The sequence below is a fragment of the Athene cunicularia genome (assembly GCF_003259725.1).
Source record: "Athene cunicularia isolate RWA chromosome 22 unlocalized genomic scaffold, athCun1 chr22_part1, whole genome shotgun sequence".
In the NCBI taxonomy this organism is placed as follows: Eukaryota; Metazoa; Chordata; class Aves; order Strigiformes; family Strigidae; genus Athene; species Athene cunicularia.
Genome location: NW_020799128.1, coordinates 544,960 through 569,117, shown reverse-complemented (window position 1 = coordinate 569,117; position 24,158 = coordinate 544,960). Strand labels below are relative to the sequence as shown.

The 24,158-nt window shown below is 53.2% G+C and overlaps 2 protein-coding genes across 2 annotated transcripts in view; both read left to right on the top strand.

The window, feature by feature from the left end:
• PROM2 (prominin 2) overlaps positions 1 to 4,905 on the top strand; it is a 5,719-nt gene extending 814 nt beyond the window's left edge. The window contains exons 4-19 of the mRNA XM_026863001.1: positions 112 to 167; positions 256 to 319; positions 436 to 595; positions 704 to 856; positions 1,222 to 1,345; positions 2,329 to 2,420; positions 2,506 to 2,590; positions 2,715 to 2,861; positions 2,977 to 3,048; positions 3,122 to 3,214; positions 3,324 to 3,377; positions 3,792 to 3,872; positions 4,071 to 4,139; positions 4,277 to 4,366; positions 4,593 to 4,699; positions 4,813 to 4,905. Coding sequence (XP_026718802.1) covers positions 112 to 167; positions 256 to 319; positions 436 to 595; positions 704 to 856; positions 1,222 to 1,345; positions 2,329 to 2,420; positions 2,506 to 2,590; positions 2,715 to 2,861; positions 2,977 to 3,048; positions 3,122 to 3,214; positions 3,324 to 3,377; positions 3,792 to 3,872; positions 4,071 to 4,139; positions 4,277 to 4,366; positions 4,593 to 4,699; positions 4,813 to 4,876 — 1,511 coding nt within the window. The 3' untranslated portion in view covers positions 4,877 to 4,905. The remainder of the gene's footprint in view (positions 1 to 111; positions 168 to 255; positions 320 to 435; positions 596 to 703; positions 857 to 1,221; positions 1,346 to 2,328; positions 2,421 to 2,505; positions 2,591 to 2,714; positions 2,862 to 2,976; positions 3,049 to 3,121; positions 3,215 to 3,323; positions 3,378 to 3,791; positions 3,873 to 4,070; positions 4,140 to 4,276; positions 4,367 to 4,592; positions 4,700 to 4,812) is intronic.
• A 13,567-nt stretch (positions 4,906 to 18,472) lies between these two features.
• On the top strand, positions 18,473 to 23,686 carry PRNP (prion protein). Its single transcript, XM_026863161.1, has 2 exons — positions 18,473 to 18,583; positions 21,607 to 23,686. Exon 2 carries the CDS (start codon positions 21,609 to 21,611, stop codon positions 22,419 to 22,421), a length of 813 nt encoding a protein of 270 aa, XP_026718962.1. The 5' UTR covers positions 18,473 to 18,583; positions 21,607 to 21,608; the 3' UTR covers positions 22,422 to 23,686.
• Positions 23,687 to 24,158: the final 472 nt, after the last annotated feature.

Sequence of the window (24,158 nt, the reverse complement as noted above, 5' to 3'; positions counted from 1 at the left end):
TAAGAGACAGCAGTTACTCTTTCTCTTTGAATTGTCACTAACCTGACAGTGTTTCCATGGTTAATTGTATAATTAGAGCTTTCTTGCTTGTCTCTTCAGGTACCTGATTGATGTTGAAGGCGCTGGCCGGTCTGCCTCGAAGTGACTTTGCGGAGATGATTCGTCAGGTTGGGGGGGTCAGGGTGCAGCGTGGGGGGGTCTGGAGCCTGTGGTCAGCCCCAGCCAAGCTGTTCAGCACCCCCTCTTTCCTCGCAGGGCAATGGCACCTTCAACTCCATCCCGGAGCTGGCTGTGGAGAGGATGGCGCAGGTCATCCAGGGTGAGTGGGATGGCCGGACCGAGCGGGGACACTCTCCGTGGGATGAATCCCAGTTTGGGGACATAGGGTGGGACACGGGGACCATCCACCCCTCCAGCATGGCCTTGACCCCGCAGATCTGCGGGACGAGATGGCCCGCATGACAGAGAAGGTGCAGTCCATCGCCGACAGCTTCCCCCTCCCCGACTACACCCAGCCGGTCAGCGAAGCCCTGGTGAAGGCGGAGGACAGGAGCCAGCCGTACCTCCGGGAGGTGGAGCGCTTCGAGCACTACAGGTGACACCCGGGAGCATGAAGGGGTGCGGGGAGGGCGGCAGAGATGGGTGCTGAGCTGGTGTATTGGCGCCGTATCTTGAGGCTGTGCCCTGCTGCTCTTTCCTCCAGGTGGATTGCGGGCACCGTGCTGTGCTCCATCATCCTCCTCATCCTCGCTTGCAACGTCACAGGGATGGCCCTGGGAGCGTATGGGCTCTCCAAGAGGGAAGACCCGAGCGACTACGAGTGCCGAGGAGAAGCTGGCGCCAAGTTTCTCCTGGTGTAAGCATCTCTCTGGGTGCTGGGGGGGCTGTTGCCATCCCCCCTGCCCCCCAAAAAAACCCAAAACAAAACAGAGGGGCAGAGGCAAGGGAGGGACCGGGAGCCAGCTGGACGGAAAGGCTTTTGAAGCCGCCGCCTGCGCCGGCGGGTGTGGGAGAAGCTGCTCCTCCCTGGGAGCTGGCAGCTCCCGCACCCCGGCCCGCTGCCCGGCACACCCCGCTCCCACAGGCCCTTCCCAGGCAGGCCAGCATGCCCGGGCGCCGGAGGGAGCCGCGGGGCAGCAGCCAGCCTGGCAGGTCCCCACAAGCCTTTCTGCCCGCTCGGGGCTGCAAAGCCACCACCGGCACCTCCTCTCTCTCTTCCAGCGGCGTGGGCCTGGCTTTCCTGTTCTCCTGGCTCCTCATCCTCTTGGTCTTTGCCACCTTCCTGGTTGGGGGCAACATCCAGACACTGGTTTGCAGAAATTGGGTCAATCAGGAGATTTACAAGGTGGGTGGCCATGCATCCACCCACTGCCCCACGAACCTCTGCTTGCGTGCACCGTGCCCGCAAACGCTCTGTGTCCTCCCGCTAAGCCCATTCAGAAAGGCCCCATCCTATACCAAAAGATTAAGTTTAGGATGAGGTCCTTGGATTTGCAACATCATCAGGGAATTGCCCTTGCACTGTTAATTCTCCCCCTCTGCTCTGCTCTGGGAGCCCCCCCTGCAGGGCTGGGTCCAGCTCTGGGGCACCAACAGCAGAAGGACACGGACCTGCTGGAGCGGGGCCAGAGGAGCCACGGAGATGCTGGGGGGGCTGGAGCCCCCCTGTGAGGACAGGCTGGGAGAGTTGGGGGGTTCAGCTGGAGGAGAGAAGGCTCCGGGGAGACCTTAGAGCAGCCCCCCAGGGCTGAAAGGGGCTGTGGGAAAGGGGGGGACACTCTTGATCAGGGGAAGGATAGGACGAGGGGTAACGGGTTTAAACTGACAGAGGGAGATTTAGATCCGATCTGAGGCAGAAATTCTCCCCTGTGAGGGGGGTGAGGCCCTGGCACAGGCTGCCCAGAGCAGCTGTGGCTGCCCCCTTCCTGGCAGGGTTCAAGGCCGGGTTGGACGGGGCTTTGGGCAGCCTGGGCTGGGGGAAGGTGGCCCTGCCCATGGTGGGGCGTTGAAACTAGATGGTTTTTAGGGTCCCTTCCAACCCAAACCATCCTGTGATTCTATGAATTCACTCAAGGGAACGATGCTCATACCTGCAGGACCCCTGTCCTGACCCCGGGGACCCCTGGGGTGCTCGGGGCCAGCAGCATGTTGTGGCGTGGCTGAGAGAGGGGTCAGGGCTCATCCCACGGCCATGCACACGCAGGCAGGGCCCTGCATGGGGCTGGCCACTGCTTTCTCTCCGAATACCACCCGAGGAGGGCAGAGCACCCCCAAAATAATTGCTGGGAATGCCTGTGCCCGACCCCTTTTTTGTCCCTTTTGGCACAGTTCATTGACACCCCTGGGAACCTGCCTCCATCCATGAACCTCACCCGCCAGCTCAACCTCAGGAGGGACTCCAACCTCAGTGCCGTGTACCGGTGGGTGCTGCAGGAGCCCGTCTCTGCCCCTGTACAGCAGAGGGATAATTTGGGATCATGCCACCCATGTCCCTTTGCCTTCCAGGGAGTGCAAGAGTGGTGCAGGGCTGTGGGAGGTGCTGCATCTCGAGAGGTCCTACGACCTGGATGAGCATCTAAAGTCCCCCAAGGTGAGGGCTGGCTGCAGCCAGAGCTTCTGGTAACAGTGTAAAGATGCATGAGCTTTACTGGGGTTACTGGGACGGCAGTGCCTGGCCCCAGCCCCACAGCGTCCCCCACATCTTGCACCCACAGTACACAGCTGATTTCCAAAAACGCCTGGGCGACTTCACGGCGCGCCTGGGTGACGTGCGGCTCCTCCGCAGCGAGGGCAGGCAGGACCTGGAGACCTTCGCCCACAGCGGCGTGGATGAAGTGGACTATAGGCGCTTCCAGGAGGAGGTGAGGGGTTGATCGCAGGGAGCTGGTCCCCCCTGCGGTGGGCAGGATGTGGCCCAGCCACTCCAGAGCCAGCTTCCAGGGCTGGTTTTGGTCAACCAACTCCGTCTTCCCCCAGATGAAAAACCCCGTGGTGCAAACCAGCCTCTCCGGCTTGGCGAGAAGCCTCGAGGGGCTGCAGAAAATGCAGGTGAGCACCGGGGCAGGTGGTGGGGGCTGCTGTGTGCCCACGGGAACGTCCTTACCCCGCTGTCCTCCCACAGAGGAACAGCACAGTGGCAGAGCGGCTGGGCGCTGAGGCCCGGGCCCTGTGGCAGGTGCAAAACTCCACAGTGCAATCACAGGAGGCTTTGGTGGTGAGTCCGTGAAGGGCTGGTGGCACGTAGTTCTGCCAGCGTTTGCCCAGGTATCCCTGTGAAAGGGGCAACAGGGCTTTTGCACCCTTCTCACCAACCTGTCCTGCAGGCAAAGATGGGGGAAAGCGTCCAGTTCCTCTCCCGCTTGGCGCCGCATCTCCAGGTATTTGTGCAGTTTCTTCCAGCTCTGAAAAATACGTGGTGTTCTATGGGTCCTGCCTGCCAGTGCCCCAAAAATCCAGTTACAGGGTGATGGGAGAGCCAGGAAAAATGCCACACGGGGGGAACCGGTCTCCGTTAGTATTTAGATTTGCTGCTGTAAATCAGAAATCCCCCTGCAGCACTCTCAGCATTTCAGTGTCCCCAGCAGAGCCGTCCCATGGTGTTTAACCTCACTTGCTCCCTGCTGGGAGGTTTCTCTGCTCAGGGTCCCCCTTTCCCTGCCCTCTGGCAATAAGACCCACTTTGAAGCCTGGCATGTGCACAGCGCTGCATGCCATGCTCCCAACATCCCTGGGGCACCTGTCCTGCTGCTCGGTGCTCTAAGGATGCTCTGCCCTTCCACATCATTCCCCAGGAGCGGGTGAAGACAACACTGGCCACCATAGCCTCGGTGGAAGCCCGGCTACCTGTGCAAGCCCAGCAGATACTCCGGCAGGTGAGCCAAGGGGGATACAAAATTCCCCACAACCAGCAAGAAAGAGAGAGAACAGAGCGCTGCAAGAGGGAAAGGGGCACCTGAAGCCTTCAGCCCCCATTTCCAAGCCCAGCATTAGCCCAGAGCTGGTTGGAGTGGGGCTGGAGCTGTGCTGGGAAACGCAGCACCAGCCCTCCACACTGCCTTCCCTCTGCCCAGGAGATCGGCTGCTTCACGAGGAAGGAGCTGCGGTACTTCGCACAGTACCTGAACTGGGTTGGGCAGACGGTAGGTGTTTGTGGGATTCTTTGGGGCCGGGAGCCCTCATGGCTGCTGCGTGCAAGCCCCTCGCTGAGCCGAGGCAGCAAGATGCATCCCCCGAAGCCAGGAGTGGGTTTATGCCTTGTCTCCACCTCTTGTTCCAGCTGAGGGAGGATGTGGCTTCGTGCCAGCCGCTTGCCACGGCCCTGGACAACGGGCGGGTGATCCTGTGCGACCGCATCGCTGACCCCTGGGTACGGATCCCGTCCCTGTCCCTGCAGAGGGGTCTGGCAGGGACCTTCCTGGTGCAGCATCCCATCATAACCCAGCATGAATACAGGGCAGCTGGGGCCGAGAGCAGCCCTGACACCCCCACACCAGCAGGAGCAGCCACCGCAAGGCTCCCCAAGCCCCTCCAGAGCCTGGGGGCTGCCTCTCCCCACGCAGCTCAGTGGGGATTCTCGTGCTCTCTCCTTGCAGAACGCTTTCTGGTTCAGTCTGGGATGCTGCACCTTTTTCCTTATCCCCAACATCATCTTTGCCGTCAGGCTCACCAAACACTTCCGCCCCATCCGCAACCGGCTCATGTAAGCGGCGGGCACGGGGCGGGCAGGCGAGCTGCTGGGGTGGGAGGATGCAGGGAGGGGAGATGGGGGCTCTTCCACCCCCACCCCCCCAGTGTTTTTTCCTTCTTCTGCAGCTCTACAGGTTCAGAGGAGACCTGTCCCTTCCACATCCCCCGTGTCACAGCACTCAAGCTCTAGGATGGGGGTCTGCAGGGTGCAGTGGCATGCCCTGTACCCCAAGAGTTCCCATCAAACTTGTGCCTAAGCATCGCAGGACTCCAGGTCCCTCTGATGTCTTTCAGGGCTCTGGGTCCCTCCAACGTCTCTTCCTCAGTGTCCTTCAGGGTCTGAGCTTCCTTTCCAGGTGCGGGGCACACATCTCCATGTGCCATGGGGCTCTGGGTCCCTCTGATGTCTCTTCCTCAGCCACCTTTGGGGTCTGGTCACCCATCAGAGAGGGATGCTTCCAGAGCCTGGCTGATCTAGGGCGCAGGGGAAGGTTCCCCGCAGCTCCTGCTAGCTGCTGGCGTACCCCTCGCAGACCCCACAGCGAAGGACGCCCGACTGCTGCCCCACGACGCTTCCCCACACTCGGAAACCCCGGGCAGTGGGCACATTAAAGTCCTCCCCAGCCAAACTGGGCACCGCCTGCTTTGTTTGATGGGCAACATCTACCCCCAGCAGGGCTACAGGCCTGGGGAGCTGCCGGTCAGAGAGGGACTGGGGGGGTGAGAATGAGCCAGAGTGTGCCCAGGGGGCCAAGGAGGGCAACGGCATCCTGGCTTGTGTCAGCACTGGGGTGGCCAGCAGGGACAGGGAAGGGATCTGAGCCCTGGGCTCGGCACTGGGGAGGCCGCCCCTCGCTGAGGGGGTTCAGTTCTGGGCCCCTCACCCCAAAAAGGCCATTGAGTGACTCGAGCGTGGCCAGAGAAGGGCAACGGAGCTGGGGCAGGGTCTGGAGCACAGGTCTGCTGGGGAGCGGCTGGGGGAACTGGGGGGGTTCAGTCTGGAGAAGAGGAGGCTGAGGGGAGACCTCCTGGCCCTCGGCAACTCCCTGCCAGGAGGGGGCAGAGAGGGGGGATGAGTCTCTGGAGCCAAGGCCCCAGCGCCAGGCCCCGAGGGAATGGCCTCAAGCTGCCCAGGGCAGGGTCAGGCTGGCTCTGAGGAAGGATTTCTGTGCAGAAGGGGCTGTTGGGCGTTGGAATGGGCTGCCCAGGGCAGGGGGGAGTCCCCGGGATCCCTGGGGGGGTTGAAGAGTCGGGCTGAGCCAGCGCTGAGGGATCTGGGGGAGCTGGGAACGGTCAGGGGGAGGGTCATGGCTGGGCTGGAGGAGCTGCAGGGGCTTTTCTAACCCCGAGGATTCTGTGATCTCCCCCGTTTTCCGCGGGTTCAGGCCCTGGGTGTGGGTGGCAGCCCCGAGAGGCAGCAGGCCCGGCCTAGCCCAGGCCATCTGCTCCCACGGGACGCCTCCAATGCGCCGGGATCGGTGACCATGACCTGCCCCGTGGCCGTGCCAGGCCTTCCCTTGGGAGCAAGGCTGCGTCCGAGGGGCCCAGGGCTGAGAGCAGGCCGTGGCCGAGGGCGCTCTGGGGCTCGGGGCCAGGCAGCACAGCTGAGGAGACGCCGGGGTCGGGCGGACTCGAGGCCTGCTGAGGCTGAGGGGAGGCTGCAGCTCGGGGAGCTCCAGCGCCTGGGGGGCTCTGAGGCCGGGACCTGAGGAGGTGGCTGGGCCAGGGCCCAGATACCAGGTCTGGGCCTAGGGGACTCCCATCTCCAGCCCCCCAGAAACACAACACACATAACCCCACTCCGGGGCTGGGGGCACTCCTGGGCCTCAGCTGTTAATTAGAGCTTAATTAGAGGCAGGATTTCAGGGGCAAAGCTGCAGGTTAAGGGGTGTGGTACGGGTCGTTTCTGGCTCTTCCCCCCGTCTCCCCCCAGGGAAGCCCAGGCAGGGCCTTTGGCTCCCAGTTTATTGCATCAATGACTTTATGGAATGAAACGCCAGATTTTCATTCATATCCTTCCTCCTCTGATCTCTAAGTGCTTTGTCCAACCAGCAAATTATTTACAAAATCTATACGTGAATTAGCAGATGAGACCCTTCCAAGCAGATGAGGATTTCCCAGTATTTCCCTCACTGAAATACTCCGTTTGCTAACCAACAGAGAAATGCCCCATATTTATGCATTATTGAAAGGCTATTGCTACCCACAGCCAGCAATAATGAGTGAAATACCTGGTTTATGCATTATTTAGGTTATTGCTGCCCAGACCCAGCTGGCTTTACGCAGTATTTGCCTGCAGAGGTCAGCATTGCAAAGGCTTTTTGCAAAAGGGATTTGGGGAGCTGAAGCCCAAAGGAGGATTTCTGCAGGAACCCCCAGTGCCCAGGAATGTCCTCAGCCTATCTGGAAACTACCCTGTGGTGTCATCTGCAAAAATCAGCTTCAAAATGGAGTATTTTGTGTTCAGAGGAAGGTTGGTGGTGGGGAGAGGCAGGGTTGTGGAGAAGTGACGTTGGTACCTGGGATTCGTTCAGAAAATAAATCCACAACTCTTCTGCACCCGGCTGGGTATAATCTGAAGGTTTACAGTCATGAAATTCTGAGATAATTAAAAGAGAGAGGTCTGCCTCGTTTTTATAAGCCCCTCTCAACAGTAGTACTACATTTTAAATAAAATAATACCCACTATGTGGTGCCAAAGAGCAAAGGGATTATCTGCTTTAAAAGGTAAAGTAACATAAATGCATTAATATTTGTTTAGCTGGTCCATTGGTTAAAAAAGATCCAGGGTTGCAAGCAAACATGCCCAATTCAGCTGGCTCTGCTTCCTAAAGATAATTCTTGTAGCTGGGTCACAATAAATAACAGATAAACACACAGATAAGTAATGAATAACAGATGAGTTCACTCCAAACTAGATGCATATTATATTATGTAATATCTCTGTTCCGTGCCTGGGAGGTAGATGGATTAAAAATGTGAGCAGTTGCCTCTCTGAGTTGATAGTAAATCACCAATGAATAATCCAGAAACTTGTCCTAAACCAACTGGGGGGCACTTTATTTTTCAGGAAAACAACAAAAAAAGAGGGCAAGCTGGATTCCTCACCTAAAGCAAGGTCACGGTTTATGATTAACGCAGGGGCCAAGTGGAGAGGCTGGAAGTTCGCTTCCCCAGCAGCGGGGGCACAGCGCTGTGACCACCCGCACGGGTCAAGGGCACTCATCCCGCCTGACCCCCAGGGCTGGGTGGCGGGTCCTCGTCTGAGAGCGAAGGCTGCAGCTCGGGCTGGGGGCTCCTCACCATCTGCCCCAGCGCTGGCCGATGTCTCCGCTCAGATGGAGCTGCTGAAGGGAGAGGCTGCGGTGCAGACCTCAGACTGCGGGAAGTGCCCAGACCCTTCTCCTGGGGCAGGGACAGGCAGCAGGTCTGCCTGCAGGAGGTGTGCCCAGGTGGAGGGTGTCCTGCAGCAGGCAGCGAGAGGGCTGCGTAGCATCAGGGAAGCTGAGGAGGAGTTAGACGATAGCTGGTTCCAAGCGCAGCCTGCAGCGGACCCACAGCCCACGGCCAAACGGCCAAAAACTCCCCCACTGGCACACACAGAAGGGAGCCGGGCCAATAATGCAGAAGAATAGAATCTTACAAGGGCGAGGATCTGCGGGAGAAAGAGGCTTCTCCAGAGCCTGAGGTACCTTTGCAAAACCACTTCACCGCTCTGCAGACTGAAGAGGAAAGACAGGAGAGATGCTGGAGCTGAGTCGGGCAGTCGGATCTGCTCTCCACGGAACAACCAGCACGACTAAGAAAAGGTGACAGGTTATAGTGGTAGGTGACTCTCTTCTGAGGGGTACAGACCCGATGCACCAGGGAAGCTGTGGCTGCCCCCTCCCTGGAAAGGTTCAAGGCAGTGGGATGGGGCTTTGGGCAGTATGGGCTAGTGGAAGGGTCCCAGCTGCTGACCGACTCTAGAGAGATGTGCTGCTTACGGGGGTTCATGTCAGGGACGTCACCGAGAGACTGCTGAGCCTCATACAGCCCATTCTCCACTGCTGTTCTTTCACACAGGCATCAGTGATACAGCCGGGAGAAGCCTGAGGAGTATCAAGAAGGACTACAGAGCCCTGGGAGGGCTCCAGACACCTCCAGAGACTCTGGAGGGCAGGTAGTTTTTCGTCACTCCTCCTAGTCAAAGGGAAGGGGTTTGAAAGGACCATTTGAGTTTGAAAGGACCGTTTGAATCTGGCAAATCAACAGTTGGTTACGGGACTGGTGCCACAGCCAGAGGTTCAGCGACTTAGGCCATGGGACTCGCTTTGAGACACCTGGTCTACTGGGGGCTGATGGGGCCCATCTGTCAGACGAGGGGAAGAGCATCTTTGGACATAAACTTGCCAAGCTGGTGAAGAGGGCTTTAAACTAGAGTTGCCAGGGGAGAGGAACTGCAATCCATCCCATGTTATAGTGGGGGTCTGCCACAGGCCACCCCACCAGCAAGACTGAGTGGATGAGGGCCTCTCTAGACAGACAGGAGCAGCCTCACGTTCACAAGCCCTGGTCCTCGTGGGGGACTTCAACCACCCTGGTATCTGTTGGGGGGACAACACAGCAGCACATAAGCAGTTCAGGAGGTTCCTGGAATGCCTGGATGAGAACTTCCTTCTCCAAGGGATAGAGGAGCCAAGGAGGAGCGGTGCCATGCTGGGCCTTGTTCTCACCAACAAAGGGGGGCTGGTGGGGAGTGTGAAGCTCAAGGGCAGCCTTGGGTGCAGTGACCATGAAATGGGGGAGTTCAGGGTCCTTAGGGCAGTGAGGAGCTCGCTGCCCTGGACTCAGGAGAGCAGCCTTTGGCCTCTTAGGGATCTGCTTGGCAGAGTAGCGTGGGATAAAGCCCTGGAGGGAAGAGGGGCCCAAGAAAGCTGGTTAATACTCAAAGATCATCTCCTCCAAGCACAGGAGTGACGCATCCTGACAGAGAGGGAGTCAGGTAAGAACGGCAGGAAACCTGCGTGGATGAACAAGGAGCTCCTGGGCAAGCTCAAACACAAAAAGGAAGCCTACAGATGATGTAATCAAGGTCAGGGAGCCTGGAAGGAATACAGAGAAACTGCCCAAGCAGCCAGGGATCAGGTTAGGAAGGCCAAAGCCCCGAGAGAGTTAAATCTGGTCAGGGCCATCAAGGGCAACAAGAAAAGCCTCTACAGGCACGCCAGGGATAAAAGGAAGACTAGGGAAAATCTGGGCGCTCTCTGGAATGAAACAGGAGACCTGGTTACCTGGGATATGGAGGAGGCCGAGGTACTCAACAGGGCAGGGCCTGGGAGAATGAAGAACTGCCCACTGCGGGAGAAAATCCTACACTGGGGTTGTTCAGCTGGAGGAGAGAAGGCTCCGGGGAGAGCTCAGAGCAGCCTCCCAGGGCTGAAAGGGGCTACAGGAAGGATGGGGAGAGACTTTATCAGGGAGTATAAGAATAGGACGAGGGGCAATGGGTTTAAACTGAAAGCAGATAGATTTAGATCGGATCTAAGGCAGAAATTCTCCCCTGTGGCTGCCCCCTCCCTGGCAGGGTTCAAGGCCGGGTTGGACAGGGCTTTGGGCAACCTGGGCTGGGGGAAGGTGGCCCTGCCCCTGCAGGGGGGTGGGACTAGATGGGCTTTAAGGTCCCTTCCAACCCAAACCAGTCTGGGATTCTATGGTTAATCTCCAATCCCTCCCCAAAGAGACCCCTCGCATAGGCCATCACACCTTCCCCCTGCTCGATTACTAGTGTTGATAAAGACTGAAATTAGCTCATTTCCAGCTCCTGGATGTGGAGGTTTTTTTATGAAAAGTGGGTATCTCCTCCATCAGAGGTTGGTTTTTTTTTTTCCTATCTCAGACTGGGATCTGTGTCCTGTGCACTTATAAGGATTTAACCAAGCTGGTGTTGATTAAACCATTTCTCAAATCCTCCTCTCTTGAAATTCAACTCCTGCGACACCTCACCTGGCACACCTTCCTCGTGCTCTACCTACTGACCCCGAGAAGTGTCTATAGTTACTCTACCTAAACTAAATAATTCAAAGGGCTGGAGGGCAGCAGCACTGTCAGCTCTCCCCTGCTGGGCTGGGTCTGTGGCAGAGAGCCAGGAGCTCGGCTCAGCCCAGGTGCGGTTCCCCACCAACACCTATTTCAAGACATAAATTGCACTTCTCTACAGAAGAGAAACACCGGAAAAGTGTTTGCAGCCGGTTCTGCCAGAATCAGCCTATTTCTAGAATTAAAAGAGTATTCAGGTTTACTATTGTTATTTCATTTCCCCCTTTTTTTCTCCCCCATTTTTCAAGGAATGTCAACTTCCTTTTTTTTTTTTTTTTTTTTTTTTTTTTTTTCTGCAGAAAAAGGATCTGTGACCTCCTCCGTCTGCTTTTCTCATCATTCTCTGAAAACAGCTCCGAAGGTTTAGATACAAACCAGCTGCCATGAAGAGCTGTTCAAAACTTCATTCCCATCCCAGTCCCCAAAATGTTCATTTTAGAGCTATTTGTGCAGGAGAGCTCCAGCGATTAGTGAGGACTCAATAAGACCCCAATTCTCAGCTTTATTTCATTTAATCTCAGCTGAGGAGTTGACATAATCATAACAAACTTTCTTTCTTTTTTTTTTTTTGAGCAATCTAATGAATCTTTATCAGAATAACCCAAGCTCCCAAACAGGCTAAGCTTTGTGAGAATTCAAGTCCTAAAGGCTTTGCTTCAGCTTCCTTTATTTTTAACATGACAAACTCCTTGGATTGTTGATACCATTAAAATATTTTGGACGACGCAGCTGTTTTAGGCCAGAATACGGACAAGAAAACACCCTGGGGAAAAAAAAAACAAACTAAACTGTGTTGTATTGTTAGTGTTTATTACTATTTGTTATTTAATGGCTGCGGATGGAGCTTTGCTTACGGGAAGCCTCCTTCCACCGAGCCTGGTATGAAGAATTTGCTTGGCGTCCCCCCCCCCAGCTCAGGATAAACAGCTGGTCCTGACCTGCCACCGTAAATGCAAAACTAATTTCCGCCAGTTTCTGTACTTTGATCATTATTCCCTCCCTAGAGCCTTGCTGGGCTTGCTGGGAAATGCGCTGAAAAACAAGCCAGGGGCCAGGGTCACTGGAGCTGCTGGGAAAAGGGCACGTTAGAGTTGTGTAGTTCAGCCAGACAAGCTTTAGCAATAATTGTAGAGAGAACAAAAGTTCTCTTTGCCAGTCACTGGAGCAAAACGCCATTGCCTGAGCTGGGGTTTGTCCTCCAGTGCTGCTCCCACATGTGTGATCGTAACAAGGTTTATGTCCATCATCTTATAAACTATTTTCCTCCGTCCTCTCAAAGCATCGCTGGATAAAATGTTTTGCAGCCTGTGCTTGACACCTCTGTGGTTTTGCTCTTGGTGACGTGGAGATCATGGCAAGCCCAAGCCCTGAATGGTCTGTGAGCTTCTTCCCTTGTAATTCAAGCCCTCCGCACAGATTTAACGTGGCTTTTATGGCCCTGGCTTTCCCCACGCAGTGGTGTTCACACTGCATCAGGAGTTGCTTTGGAAAAGTTAAGGAGAGAAACTTAAGGAGAAAGCCTTTAGGGGAGTTGTTGGCTCTGGCATCTCTGCTCAGTCCCTAAAGCTGGCACACCTCGGCTCCGGACTGTATCAACTAGATGCTCTTGTTTTGTGTAATCTTCAGTGTTGTTTACAAAAAAGATCTCTAGCTGGTGAAAAAACTGTAATTTCCAAATTCTAATTTCCACACCCTGGTCACAACTGAACTTCCTCATCTCCACACAGATTTATTTCTTAAGGTAGCCCTTCCCGTAGCGTAATCTTGGGTCAGAAGCAGGAACAGCACCTGTGTTTTTCAACTGCATTGGCTAAGGTCGAGTAAAAAAAACAAACCCGTGCTCATCTGACTACATCATGCGCTTGTACCTCAGTGCATGCACTGCAGAAATACCTCAGGGGAGATGTGACAAATCTCAGTTTTTCATAAATAAAAACATTGGCAATCTCAGCTGCCTTCAAGCTCTGCTTAAAAACCAGCCGTCATCCCTGGAGACAAACCTCTTGGATGATCCCAAGCATTACTTATTTACATCAGCTGAGAGAGAGTGTGTGAAGCATTTACGCTAACGACACCATTCCTCCATCGCTTGCACTCCGTCTGCTTGGTGCCGAGGTAGCCATGGAGATGACTACGGAGAGCATCGTGCCCATGACAACTCTGCATGAGCATCTTGAGCATCTTCGGAGCAGCCTTGTCTCTCCCCGGGCTTTTCCTCACTCCAGACTGTGATTATTGGCTTTTTCTTGCTCCCACGCAGGCAATGGTGAAGCTTCCTCACATCAGCAGATCTCCTTCCAAGATAAAAGGGCAGAGAATGAAACATATGGAGCAGACTTGGCATATAACGCCTGAATATTTGGTGTATAATGTCTCTGGTATATAATGTCAGCCCGATCCCCAGCACGAGCTTCATAAAGAGCCTTTAATTTGTTGCTTTAGGGGAAAGAAAAGCTTTGGACTAAGCCATGCGCGGTCTTGGGTTGACATCCCAGCTGGAAGGCGCTCCAAAATACACGGAAAGGTGCACGCCACGTGGGAGGCTGTTTCACAAGATTCAAAACCCTAATGGCTAAAAATCTGACCTGGTTTCCCCCACAGGCACACATTTCCTAAAACCAGTTCATCTTTGCTTATTCCCCAATTATATTCAGAGGAAAAAAAAGGGGACGAAACCACATAAAGCCAACCTTGGCCCTGGGAACCCTCTATGTGGAGGGAGAGAGATAAAGCTGTGGTGGAAAGATACTCCCCGGCTCAGCTAAGAGGATTTGCATGACTATTTTGTGAGTGAGGTGGGTTTAATCACCTCATCCTTACCAAGTACATGGGTTAGAAACCAGGTCATGGGGTGCGAGAGCTTGATTCATCCTCACGTGAATAAACAAGGTGAAGACCTGGACCAAAATGATGTATGTAAAAGAATAACATATAGCTAAGAGAAAAACGTAACAGCTCTTTTAAATATTTCTTCCTCTCCATCCTGGTCCCTGTTTCAAGTTGATTGCTTGACGTTTTGGTGGGTTTTTCTAATTAAAAATCAAGCAATTTGTATTTCCTGGCGTTCAGCTTTCCCCATCTCACTCCACAGCCCCTTTTCCCCCTGAGAAAACAGATTTATCCTGCCTCTTTCCCAGCACAACCCAGCCGGGAATCTCCAGGGAGCCCCAAGGACCGTGGCGGTGTCTTTCCCCCCATCACACCTCTGACAGAAGATGCTGCTGCCAGCAGCTCCGCTTGGGGATACAACATTTAAATAAGTCAGCCAGGATTCCGGCACACTCCTACGGGCTCTCGACACGCAGCTGACGTGTTCCGGGATAGGAGCAGTTCCCCAGAGCAGCACCCAAGGCTGGCACAGCTGACTGATAGAAAACCGACGAAAATGGGAGCAGCTTCACCCATCCAGGGTGTGCCCCGGTTTATTTTTAAGAAGGTGACCTCAGTGCAGCCACGTTCTGTCATCCAATGTGCTTACGGTGCCGCTCTGATCTCGGAAAGTCTTCCAAAGGGATTGTAAGTTAAAAATAAATGGGAGAGAGGCAAAGGAAAGCCTCTTGGTGACTCACATATTCAAGTCCTGCTGTGAGGAAAAAAAAAAAAATACAGATACTCAGCTTTTCCTGCGAATGAGCCGGCTTCTGGGTAGTGCACCACTCGGGGAAGTTTATGGGAAGCTGGATCATGGCGTTGCTGGAAGAGTATTTGTTCCTGCAGCTTTATGGAAGGGCATCTTGGTTTATAAGACGCTGGACTGTCCTTGTCTGTCCGAAACCCCGGGGATTTATTCATACAAAAGGACATAATGAGCCCTTTCTGCGAAGGGTTACGGCTCTTCCCCTCGCTCATTCTCCCGGGCACAGCAGCGAATTGTTCAGCCCAGAGACACAAACCCGGCGTGTCCCGCGGCGGCTGCTCCGAAGGCACAGGGACAAGTTATTTTTAAACCAAACGCTGGGCTGAAACCAAATCAGACAGCAAACATCTTCCTCGAACGAGCGTGACTGACTTCTCTCATTTCCCATAAACGAATCCAGCTGGCAACATGGAGGTTCAAATACCCAAACTTGATTTTTTTTTTTTTCCCCCTTCAAAGCACTTTTCTTATCAGTGCTTATTCCAAACCGAAAAAAAGCCTTTTTTTTTTTTCTTTTAAAAAAGGCATTTTATTTTATTTATTTTTAATAAAAGCTGTTATTTTACCTTCTAGCGCACCTGGATGATGCACCAACCCTGGGAGGGGTTGGAGGCGCATTTTTGGGAGCTGTGTCCCATGCAGGTTGTCTTCTAAAGATGCAGTGCCTCACCGGGAAGGCATCAGCCTGCGGGCGGGGAGCGTCCTGCCCGTCCGTAAGGAGCTTACGTGCGTCCCTGCCCGGAATAGCAGCTAGCACATGAGCAGAGGTTATTACGCTCCTAATCAGATTGTAGCAGCTGGATGAACACTTATAACCTTCTAAAGACAGTTGTTTAGTCGTAAAGAGAAGGAGGGTGCGTGCAGCCTCCAGTATTTTCTATTTCAGTTGCCTCAGCCTGCAGAAGAAAAATTCATGTTAAATTGATTTGGCTAATCTGCTTCCAAGGATCTAGTTTTGTCTTGGAAACACAGCAAGAGAAAGACTTGCCTTATTGTTTTCTCCTCCCCAAACCACCTTTCAGGAGTCCCTCACTGGACCCTCCCACCAGCAGGCAGATGCTGGCAGGATCCCGTTACCTGAGCCACATCTGCCCGTAGATCACGTTGCAAAAAGACATCACTGGTGAGGAAACCCCGTCAGCGCTGGGGACAGACTCCTCCTCAGCATCACGGCTGCAGTGAGTCTTGTTTACTGAAGAACAGTCATAAACTGATTTATTTTTTCCATGCCAGCTTCGCACTCCTTGGCTTGGCAACAGAGCTGCATCTGGCCAAAAAGAAAACCCCTCCTGGAAGCAGCACGAGATGTGGAAAGTTTGGGCTGGTTGTTTTTCCCCACTTGACGGTTGCTCTCCTGGCACGTTGTTTGTGCCCTCACATGCCTCCGGGATTAGGGACTTGCTGGGACTTCTCCTCCCCACCATCGCACGTTGTGTAACCCATGATGTTTAGAATGTGCGTATTTAATGCCCTGCTCCTGCCAGTTTTGCCTTCTGGCCTGCTTCCATTCACAGCAAAAGGCTAAAAATTTATATAGTACTTTATAATTTTATTCTTTTTTTTTTTTTACAGGAAAACTTATGGTTGCCAAGACCAAAGGAGAAATGCCATCCGTGAGCTACGTAATCCCGCAGTTTAATACAGTAGAATGTTTCAGGCAAAGATTTCTATGCAGCACATGGAAAAATCCTTCTTTTAAGGGTCACACATCCTAAAAAAAAACCAGCTAGAATTGCCTAAAAATGAGCCAAAAATGACATTTTGTTTCTCTCAGAGGAGACCTGCCCTTCCCGGGGTCAGCAGGGCCGTGAGCCCTGGTGTAGCTTTACCCCGTGCATGCAGTGAAGCCCTCGCCACCAAAGAAAATGCCCTAATAAGGCTTCAATTTTTTAATTACGCACTTGACATGGGAAAATTACAGCATGACTGAGCAACATTTTTCCTTTTTGACGGGAACCATGTGCTCACAGCGATTCCCTTCCCTGCACTCCTGTGTATTCCCCAAATCAGATTTTCTCTGCTCTCATCCAGGCAGGGGCAGAATATTACCAAGACTTCTGGTCTCCAAGAAAAATCCGAAGTAGAGCGTTTTAACTTCAAAAAGACTATTCTGTGGTGAGACTGGAAAATAAACGAAGTTCTGCAAAATGCCTTTCGTTAACCCTGCAAACACAGCACTTATTTCCATCTATTTTTTGCTTTTGGAGAGTTTGAAGAGGTTGCCTGATGAGCTAAGTGTGATTTGAGATGGGGTGAGCTTGAGCCCAGAATTTTTGCTGGCTCCAGGGAGTGACATTGGGATGAGGACAGGCTGTGGGACCAAACCTCCAAACCCCACCAAATTACTGCAAAACTCCAGTAAATCTCCCGCAAACTATTTTAATGCCTTCCCCTGACTGTGGCTAATTCTCTAGATAAGTCTAGAGCTACCTGAATAAAAGTGTTTTGCATGAATTAAAGCAAAAAAAAAAAAAAAAAAATCAGTGAGAAGAAATGAACCTGGATCCTTTCCCAGTTTATCATTAAACCAAAGTCAGCTTTTTCCATTTGTGACAAGAAAAACCCATCTCATTAATGCTTTCTAACCTGGCACGAGCCCCCGTTGCACTTAACGTCCCATTACTCTCTCTGTCTCCCATCACTGCCTGAGCTGCAGCTGAAGGAGGGCCAAACCTCCAGTGGAGATCCATGCAGCCCTTGGCTTGCGGCCAGGGAACAATTTTACCTTAAAATGCTAAAGAAACCACGTGGCACGCGGCTCCATTAAGTAGATGCTGCGGAGATACTGGCTGGTGTGGTTTTAGCACTTCTAACTTCCACAATAGATTAAAAATGAATACTCAGTCGGCTGCTCCTACTCGATTTGCAGCTGGGATCTGAGAGGGTTGCTATATTTCCCCGGACAAGAGCAGAACTTCTTCTGAAATACATTATTACAGAAAAAAATCCTGATTTTTTGGAGGCCACAGACGACTTCCTCCCAACCACCCCATTCCCAGTGCTTGCTTTTCCTGGCTTTGGATTTCAGATAGCGCACTGAAGAGCATTTAAACCAAGGCCAGAGAACCAGGAGCCATCTGCGTGTTCACACGAGGAATAAATATTGTAGGAGACAGCTTCAGCAGGCTCGCTGACCTTAATCCTGCCCCCGGTATTTAATTGCCTCCTCCAGAAATTAACATGCACATCTCCCCGGTGAAGCCAAAGCACCCAGCACAACTCATTTCCCTGCCAGACAGAAATGATGATTTTTTAATTTTTTTTTTCCTTTTTGACATAATCCAGCCAGATGGATAAACAAGTGTATGGAGCACTGGGGTGGAAATCCTCTTTAGAGCCAGCTGTGCTCTGTGGTCCAGGGGTGGGAGCATCACCGGGACGACCATACCTGGCCTGACTGCTTCAGGCAGCAAAACCTCGGGAGGATTTGGGCTGTGTCATGTGGCTGTGCTGAAATCAGTCTCAGTGCAATTAGTTTCAAGATTCATTTGCATCTCTCAACCACCATGTAAGCATCCCAGGTTGCTCTGGACCCAACCTAACCCTTAAGGATGGGGACAACTCCTTGTCTTTAGGTCTCGGTAGCCGCACGTCCCCTCACTCTCTGCGGAAGGGTGCTGTAAGAGCCCCAGCTTGCCATGAGCATCCCCCGAAATTTTTAATTGACCGCTGTGGCATTTCCTCCCATCACATATTCGGGTACCTCAACACAAAGTTGAGGTGCAAGCTTGATTTTTACTCCTTCAGAGCAATACAGACCTGGAAGACAGATTCATCCTTTTCCCTGTAGGTCTGAGTCTGTTTTATTTTCTCTCCATCAGCGCATAGAGCATCTCTCCGTTGCGCAGGACAAAGGATTTGGGGCTGTAGCCGGCAAGTGTTAAAACCATCCTTTCCTCTACCCAGAGCCCCGATGCCAAGATTTCCAAAGCGGCCCCAACCCCCGCCGATCCCATCAATATCTCTCGAATAAAACCATCCAAGTGCCGCGGACACTGCCTCCCGCGGCCCCACCCGCCGGAGGGATGCTGCGGGGTGAAGCCGGGCTCTGCGGTGCTCCCCGGGGAGGGGGGGCCGGGCTGCGCAGGACCCAGCTCCTCCCCCGTGCTATTTATTCCTCCCCGGAGCTCCGCGGCCGAGGCTGAACCACCCCGAACTGGGCAGGCGGCGGGCTGCTGGACGGTGAGTGCTGGGGCAAACGGGGCGTGGGGGCTCGGGGTGGGGCGAATCCGGAGGCGAGGGGGCTTTTAACTGTGAGCAGCACCACAGGGGATGGGGGGCTGCCTCTTCTCCCCGCCATTGCCACCTAAAAATAGACATCGCCAGCTCCGCGGGGCAGCGTCCTCCTGGAAAGACAGAGCTCTCCTTCTCATGCTGCTTGTTTATTCAGAGCTGATGCTGGTGGGAAATTTCTTCCCCCCCCCTCCGAGCTACCTGGAGGGTTTTGTCCTTTCACGCAGCTCCCGGCTGTGCAGAACTGCGCTCCCCCTTTATTTGGGGGATTAAAAAAATAATAATAAAATGTGGGGAGATTTCTAAAAACTAGGGGGGGATATTTTCAGCAAGCAAACCGCCAGCCTGCAGCCCCCTTCCCCATAGCCCCAGCCCTGATTTTTCACCTGTCATGAGCCAGGAGCTTCCCAGCATTGCCGGGGAGGAGGGGGGGTGTCTTGACACCCCCATCCACACGCATCTTCCCACGCTCCTCACCGCATCGCTCCTCCACCTTCCTCTTCCCCAGCTCCCCTCATTTCTTCTCTCCTCCTGGACACCTTAACGAGGTCATTTCCACGGTTATTTTGACATCAGGGTGTTGGTTTTCCTCTCCAAACCCGAACCTGCCTTCGTGCCAGCCCTGCGCACGTAACTGCCGCTTGCGATTGCATCCTCCATTTTCCGCTCCCTCCTCTGCCCCGAAGGAGACACGGGTTTTCTCGGGTTCTCGGACACAAGCGTGGATATAAATCGCTCCGATATAAATCACCCGAATTAATTTCTCATCGCTTATGTTCGCCCACAAAGGGGGAAGATGGGGGAGGAAGGTTAAAAAGAGTCGGGGGAAAAAAAATACCTGCAAAGCCATGGGATAATATAATAAAATTAATAATAATATTACGGCCACACTGTAAATGCTGTTTCCAGGCAGAGGGAAGGCAGTTCCCACCCCAGGGAAGCAGCTCCCTGTCCCCATGGCGTGCAGGCGGTTTGGGCCAGCGACCGCCTTTATCTGGGGTGAAGCTCAGCTGCCCAAGGACCTCGGCAATTAGCAGCACGAACGCAAACGAGCCTTTGCTCTGTTTATCAGAGCTGGCCTCTCGGAAGGCAATTAGAGGAACAGGTTGGTGCTGCCAGGCTGGAATATCCTCCGGGCCTTTGCCATAACCTGTTTTCATCCAGGGGTTGATTTCCTCCCCCCCTTGCAACTCACTCTGGGGAGTCTCACACCTTAAAAAAAAAAGATAATAATTACCAATTTGCTGCTTTCCCCCTCTCCCCCCCGCTTTATTTTGGGTTTTTTTTGAGTGCCTAAGGAGCATTCACCCATCTGAGTTTTTGTCATGTCTTCCAGCTATTTTTAACCCCCCTGATCTCATTCTCGCTCCCTCCCAGCGGGTGGGTGCTGCGAGGCGAGTCAGGCAGCAAACCCGCTCCACAGCAGACTGCTCGCACCCGATTTTTCAACAAGACTGTGCCGAGCGGGCAGCCGGAGCCTGGCTTTCCCCCCCTCACAGAGGACAGGCTCTCACATCTTCCCTGCTCTTTTAACTCAGTTTCTTGATAACGATCCCAGCCAAACCACTGACATTAAAAGACCTTAATTCAATCATTTCCATCAGACCAGATGTTTTGGGGGACAAAGGAGAGAAAGAGCATCATCACCTGAACCCGAGGAGAGTTTGCTTTTCATGGGCCATAAAATCATGGCTAATGTGCAACAGAAGAACCCCTGGCTTAAACAGAGGCTGGTTCTGCCTGTTGCGCTTGATGAGGTCGATATCGTACAGGAGACCATCGTCTCTTAGCTGCATTAAACCTGAACTCGGGGTTGAGTGGTGACTCCTGAGGAAGCTGGGCCATTAGTTGCTGCAAAAAATCCCACTCAGGACCCAAACCTTAATTGTTTCTTGCTGTAATATGAGCCAGAAAGTGCATCTGAAGCATCCAGGCTTGCTGCGAAATGCCTACCCACGCATTGCTGGGAATGCTTTGCCCTCCCTCCCCAGCATCCTGGCATGCCCAGGGGATTTTTGGGGATAGCTCAGCCCTGGGCAGGACAGAAAAAACCCTTTGATATTGCTGGACTTGCATATTAAACACAAGGGTAACAGTAATTCATAAGCACAAGCTAACAGTAATTCAGTGCTCCTTGGCATTGTGGGGAGGCATCCAAAGGGATTTTGCAGCTTGGGTGGCATTTTCCAAAGGTCTTTCCAGAGGATTTGCAGACCTGGTGTGCATTACGCAGGCTGGATTATACTATACAGAGGGAGAGAAATGGGTCGTTAAAATGGGATTTCACCCTTGCCAGCCCACCAGCTAACAGAGGAGACGCCTGGCACGCCCCTGGGATGCCAGCAGCAGATATTTGCCAACACATTAAGCTAGAAACGTGCTGTTCCTCAGTTCGGGTCTGTTGCACGTAAACAGGGAATTGGGCAAAACATGCTGAATCTCGTTCTTTGGGGAAAAAAAACCAACCTCCAGCTCAAGCCTGGGCGCTGCCCTCCTCGCAGCCGTGGGGACTCAAAAGCTTTGAGACTGGGATGAATCTTCACAGCCGTCGGCCCCTGCACAGCAGAAACCTCATTTCTATCATCTGATGGGAGAGAGCAGGTTTGATAAGGGGATTTCTACCTCCCAAGCAAGGGAAGCGTTTTCCTCCCCACATTTCTTCCACTACTTAAAGGTGCCGTTGCTAGCAGAAGACCTGCTGGGAAGGCGGGGGAATATATACATATATAAAAATATAAATATATATGTAAAATATGTAAAAATATATATATAAAATATATTATTGGGGAGAATAAATATGCGTTTAAGTCCAAAGCTGTTCATTCTGCAGCTGGATTAGAAGGGGTGTTACGTATTTCATAGGATGCACGAGTAGGGGAGCCCAGGGCCCGTGGTGCTCGCAGCGGGGCGGCTGTGGGGGCTGCAGGGTCTCTGCCTCCTGCCCGTAACCTGCCTGTCCTTGTGTCCCGCAGCCATGGCCAGGCTCCTCGTCTCCTGCTGCCTGGTGGCCCTGCTCCTCGGCGCCTGGACCGACGTCGCCTTCTCCAAGAAGAGCAAAGGCAAACCCAGCGGAGGCGGCTGGGGCACAGGGAGCCACCGCCAGCCCAGCTACCCCCGCCAGCCCGGCTACCCCCAAAATCCCAGCTACCCCCACAACCCGGGCTACCCCCACAACCCAAGCTACCCCCACAATCCTGGCTACCCCCACAACCCGGGGTACCCCCACAACCCTGGCTACCCCCACAACCCGGGGTGGGGACAGGGTTACAACCCATCCAGCGGAGGAACCTACCACAACCAAAAGCCCTGGAAACCCCCCAAATCCAAGACCAATTTCAAGCACATGGCCGGGGCGGCGGCGGCCGGTGCCGTGGTGGGAGGTTTGGGGGGCTACGCCGTAGGACGCGTCATGTCAGGGATGCACTATCGCTTCGACAGCCCCGACGAGTACCGCTGGTGGAACGAAAATTCGGCGCGTTACCCCAACCAGGTTTACTACCGGGATTACAGCAGCCCCGTCTCGCAGGACACCTTTGTCGCCGACTGCTTTAACATCACGGTGACCGAATACAACATCGGGCCTGCTGCCAAGAAAAACGCCTCGGAGTCTGCTCCGGCGGTGAACCAAACGGAGACGGAGCTGGAGACCAAGGTGGTGACGAAGGTGATCCGGGAGATGTGTGTCCAGCAGTACCGTGAGTACCGCCTGGCCTCCGGCATCCGGCTGCATCTCGCTGACGCCTCCCTGGCCGCCCTCCTCCTCCTCACCCTCTTCATCATGCACTGATGTGGCCCTGGATCCCACAGCTTCAAGATATCCCCATGGGGACTCCCCAAAACCCCCCCGTTCTTGCTTACGGTCGTCTTTGGTGAAGAGCCCTTGGGGCGCACGGGCACTGACGCTCCCCATCACCTCCCCGGAGGCTCCAGTTTAGGCAACTGGATGAAAATTTCCTTCTCCACCCCAAACGCATCCCTGGCGTGGCAGGACAGTGATGGAGCTGGATGCTCAAAAAATTGGCCTTCACCATGTCCTCCTCCTCGGGGCTGCCCCGAGAGGGACGGGGCAGAGAGGAGCTCACCCGGTCCTTGGTATCCCTGCAAGAACGTTTCTGAAAATCCTCTTTGCTAACAGGAAGGGTTTTACCTAATCTCCTTAGTCCCACCGCCACCAACACCCCTTCCCACTGGGCACGCTGCGGCGTTGCACCCGAGCACCCGTTGACCCCACAGGGGTTTGGGGAGGGTCAGATATGGGTTCCTCAAGCCACAAGCTGTCAGGTTGCAATTTTAACCCTTTAATCTTAAAAAAAAAAACCCACCCTTCCTGGTGTACATATGGATCTCCCCGCTCCGCACCTTGCATGCTGCAAATACCTCCTGCAGCAACACACAAAAATAAAGAGATTTCCCCCGCCGCAGCAAGGCTGAAGCCCTGGCCGGGTTTCAGTTGACCCCCGCGCCACTTTGCTTTCGGTTGAGCCTAGCTGTCTTTCTTGGCCTGTCTAAAGGGAAAAACTGCTGCTGAATGCCCCCCAAACCCCCAAAGCAGTAACGCTTGCTGTGTTACAGCCTGAGAAAAAGCTATTTTGGATGGGCTATAGGTGACAAGTCACGCTCACACTTCAGCGCCACGACCTAAGGGATGTTAAAATACAGCAAAAAAAAAAAAAAGGATGCTCGGAGGGGTCAAACACGTAGCAAGAGACTTAAATCCGCTGAGCCGCACGGTTATAGCAAACAGCATCAGGAAAACCAAGCCTGAGGGATGGGAGATGCTTAAAAAAAAACCCCACCTTTTGCAAGTAATTTGTGGAAGCGGCGGGTGAAATTCTTGCTTCTTGTGTTTGGGTCGATGCTGGGTTGTGTATAACCTGTAGCAGCCGTAAAGTTGCGCTTGTCGAACTGGTCACCCTGAGTTATATTTAATATCTCTCGTGGTTTTTTTGGTTTTCTTTTTTTTTGCAAGGCACTGAATAACACCGTCCTAAACGATTTTTTTGCATCGGTGTAAGCTAAGTGAAGATATATAGATATATATATAGATATATATATTAAAAAAAAAAAAAAAAAAAATCAGTGAGAAGAAATGAACCTGGATCCTTTCCCAGTTTATCATTAAACCAAAGTCAGCTTTTTCCATTTGTGACAAGAAAAACCCATCTCATTAATGCTTTCTAACCTGGCACGAGCCCCCGTTGCACTTAACGTCCCATTACTCTCTCTGTCTCCCATCACTGCCTGAGCTGCAGCTGAAGGAGGGCCAAACCTCCAGTGGAGATCCATGCAGCCCTTGGCTTGCGGCCAGGGAACAATTTTACCTTAAAATGCTAAAGAAACCACGTGGCACGCGGCTCCATTAAGTAGATGCTGCGGAGATACTGGCTGGTGTGGTTTTAGCACTTCTAACTTCCACAATAGATTAAAAATGAATACTCAGTCGGCTGCTCCTACTCGATTTGCAGCTGGGATCTGAGAGGGTTGCTATATTTCCCCGGACAAGAGCAGAACTTCTTCTGAAATA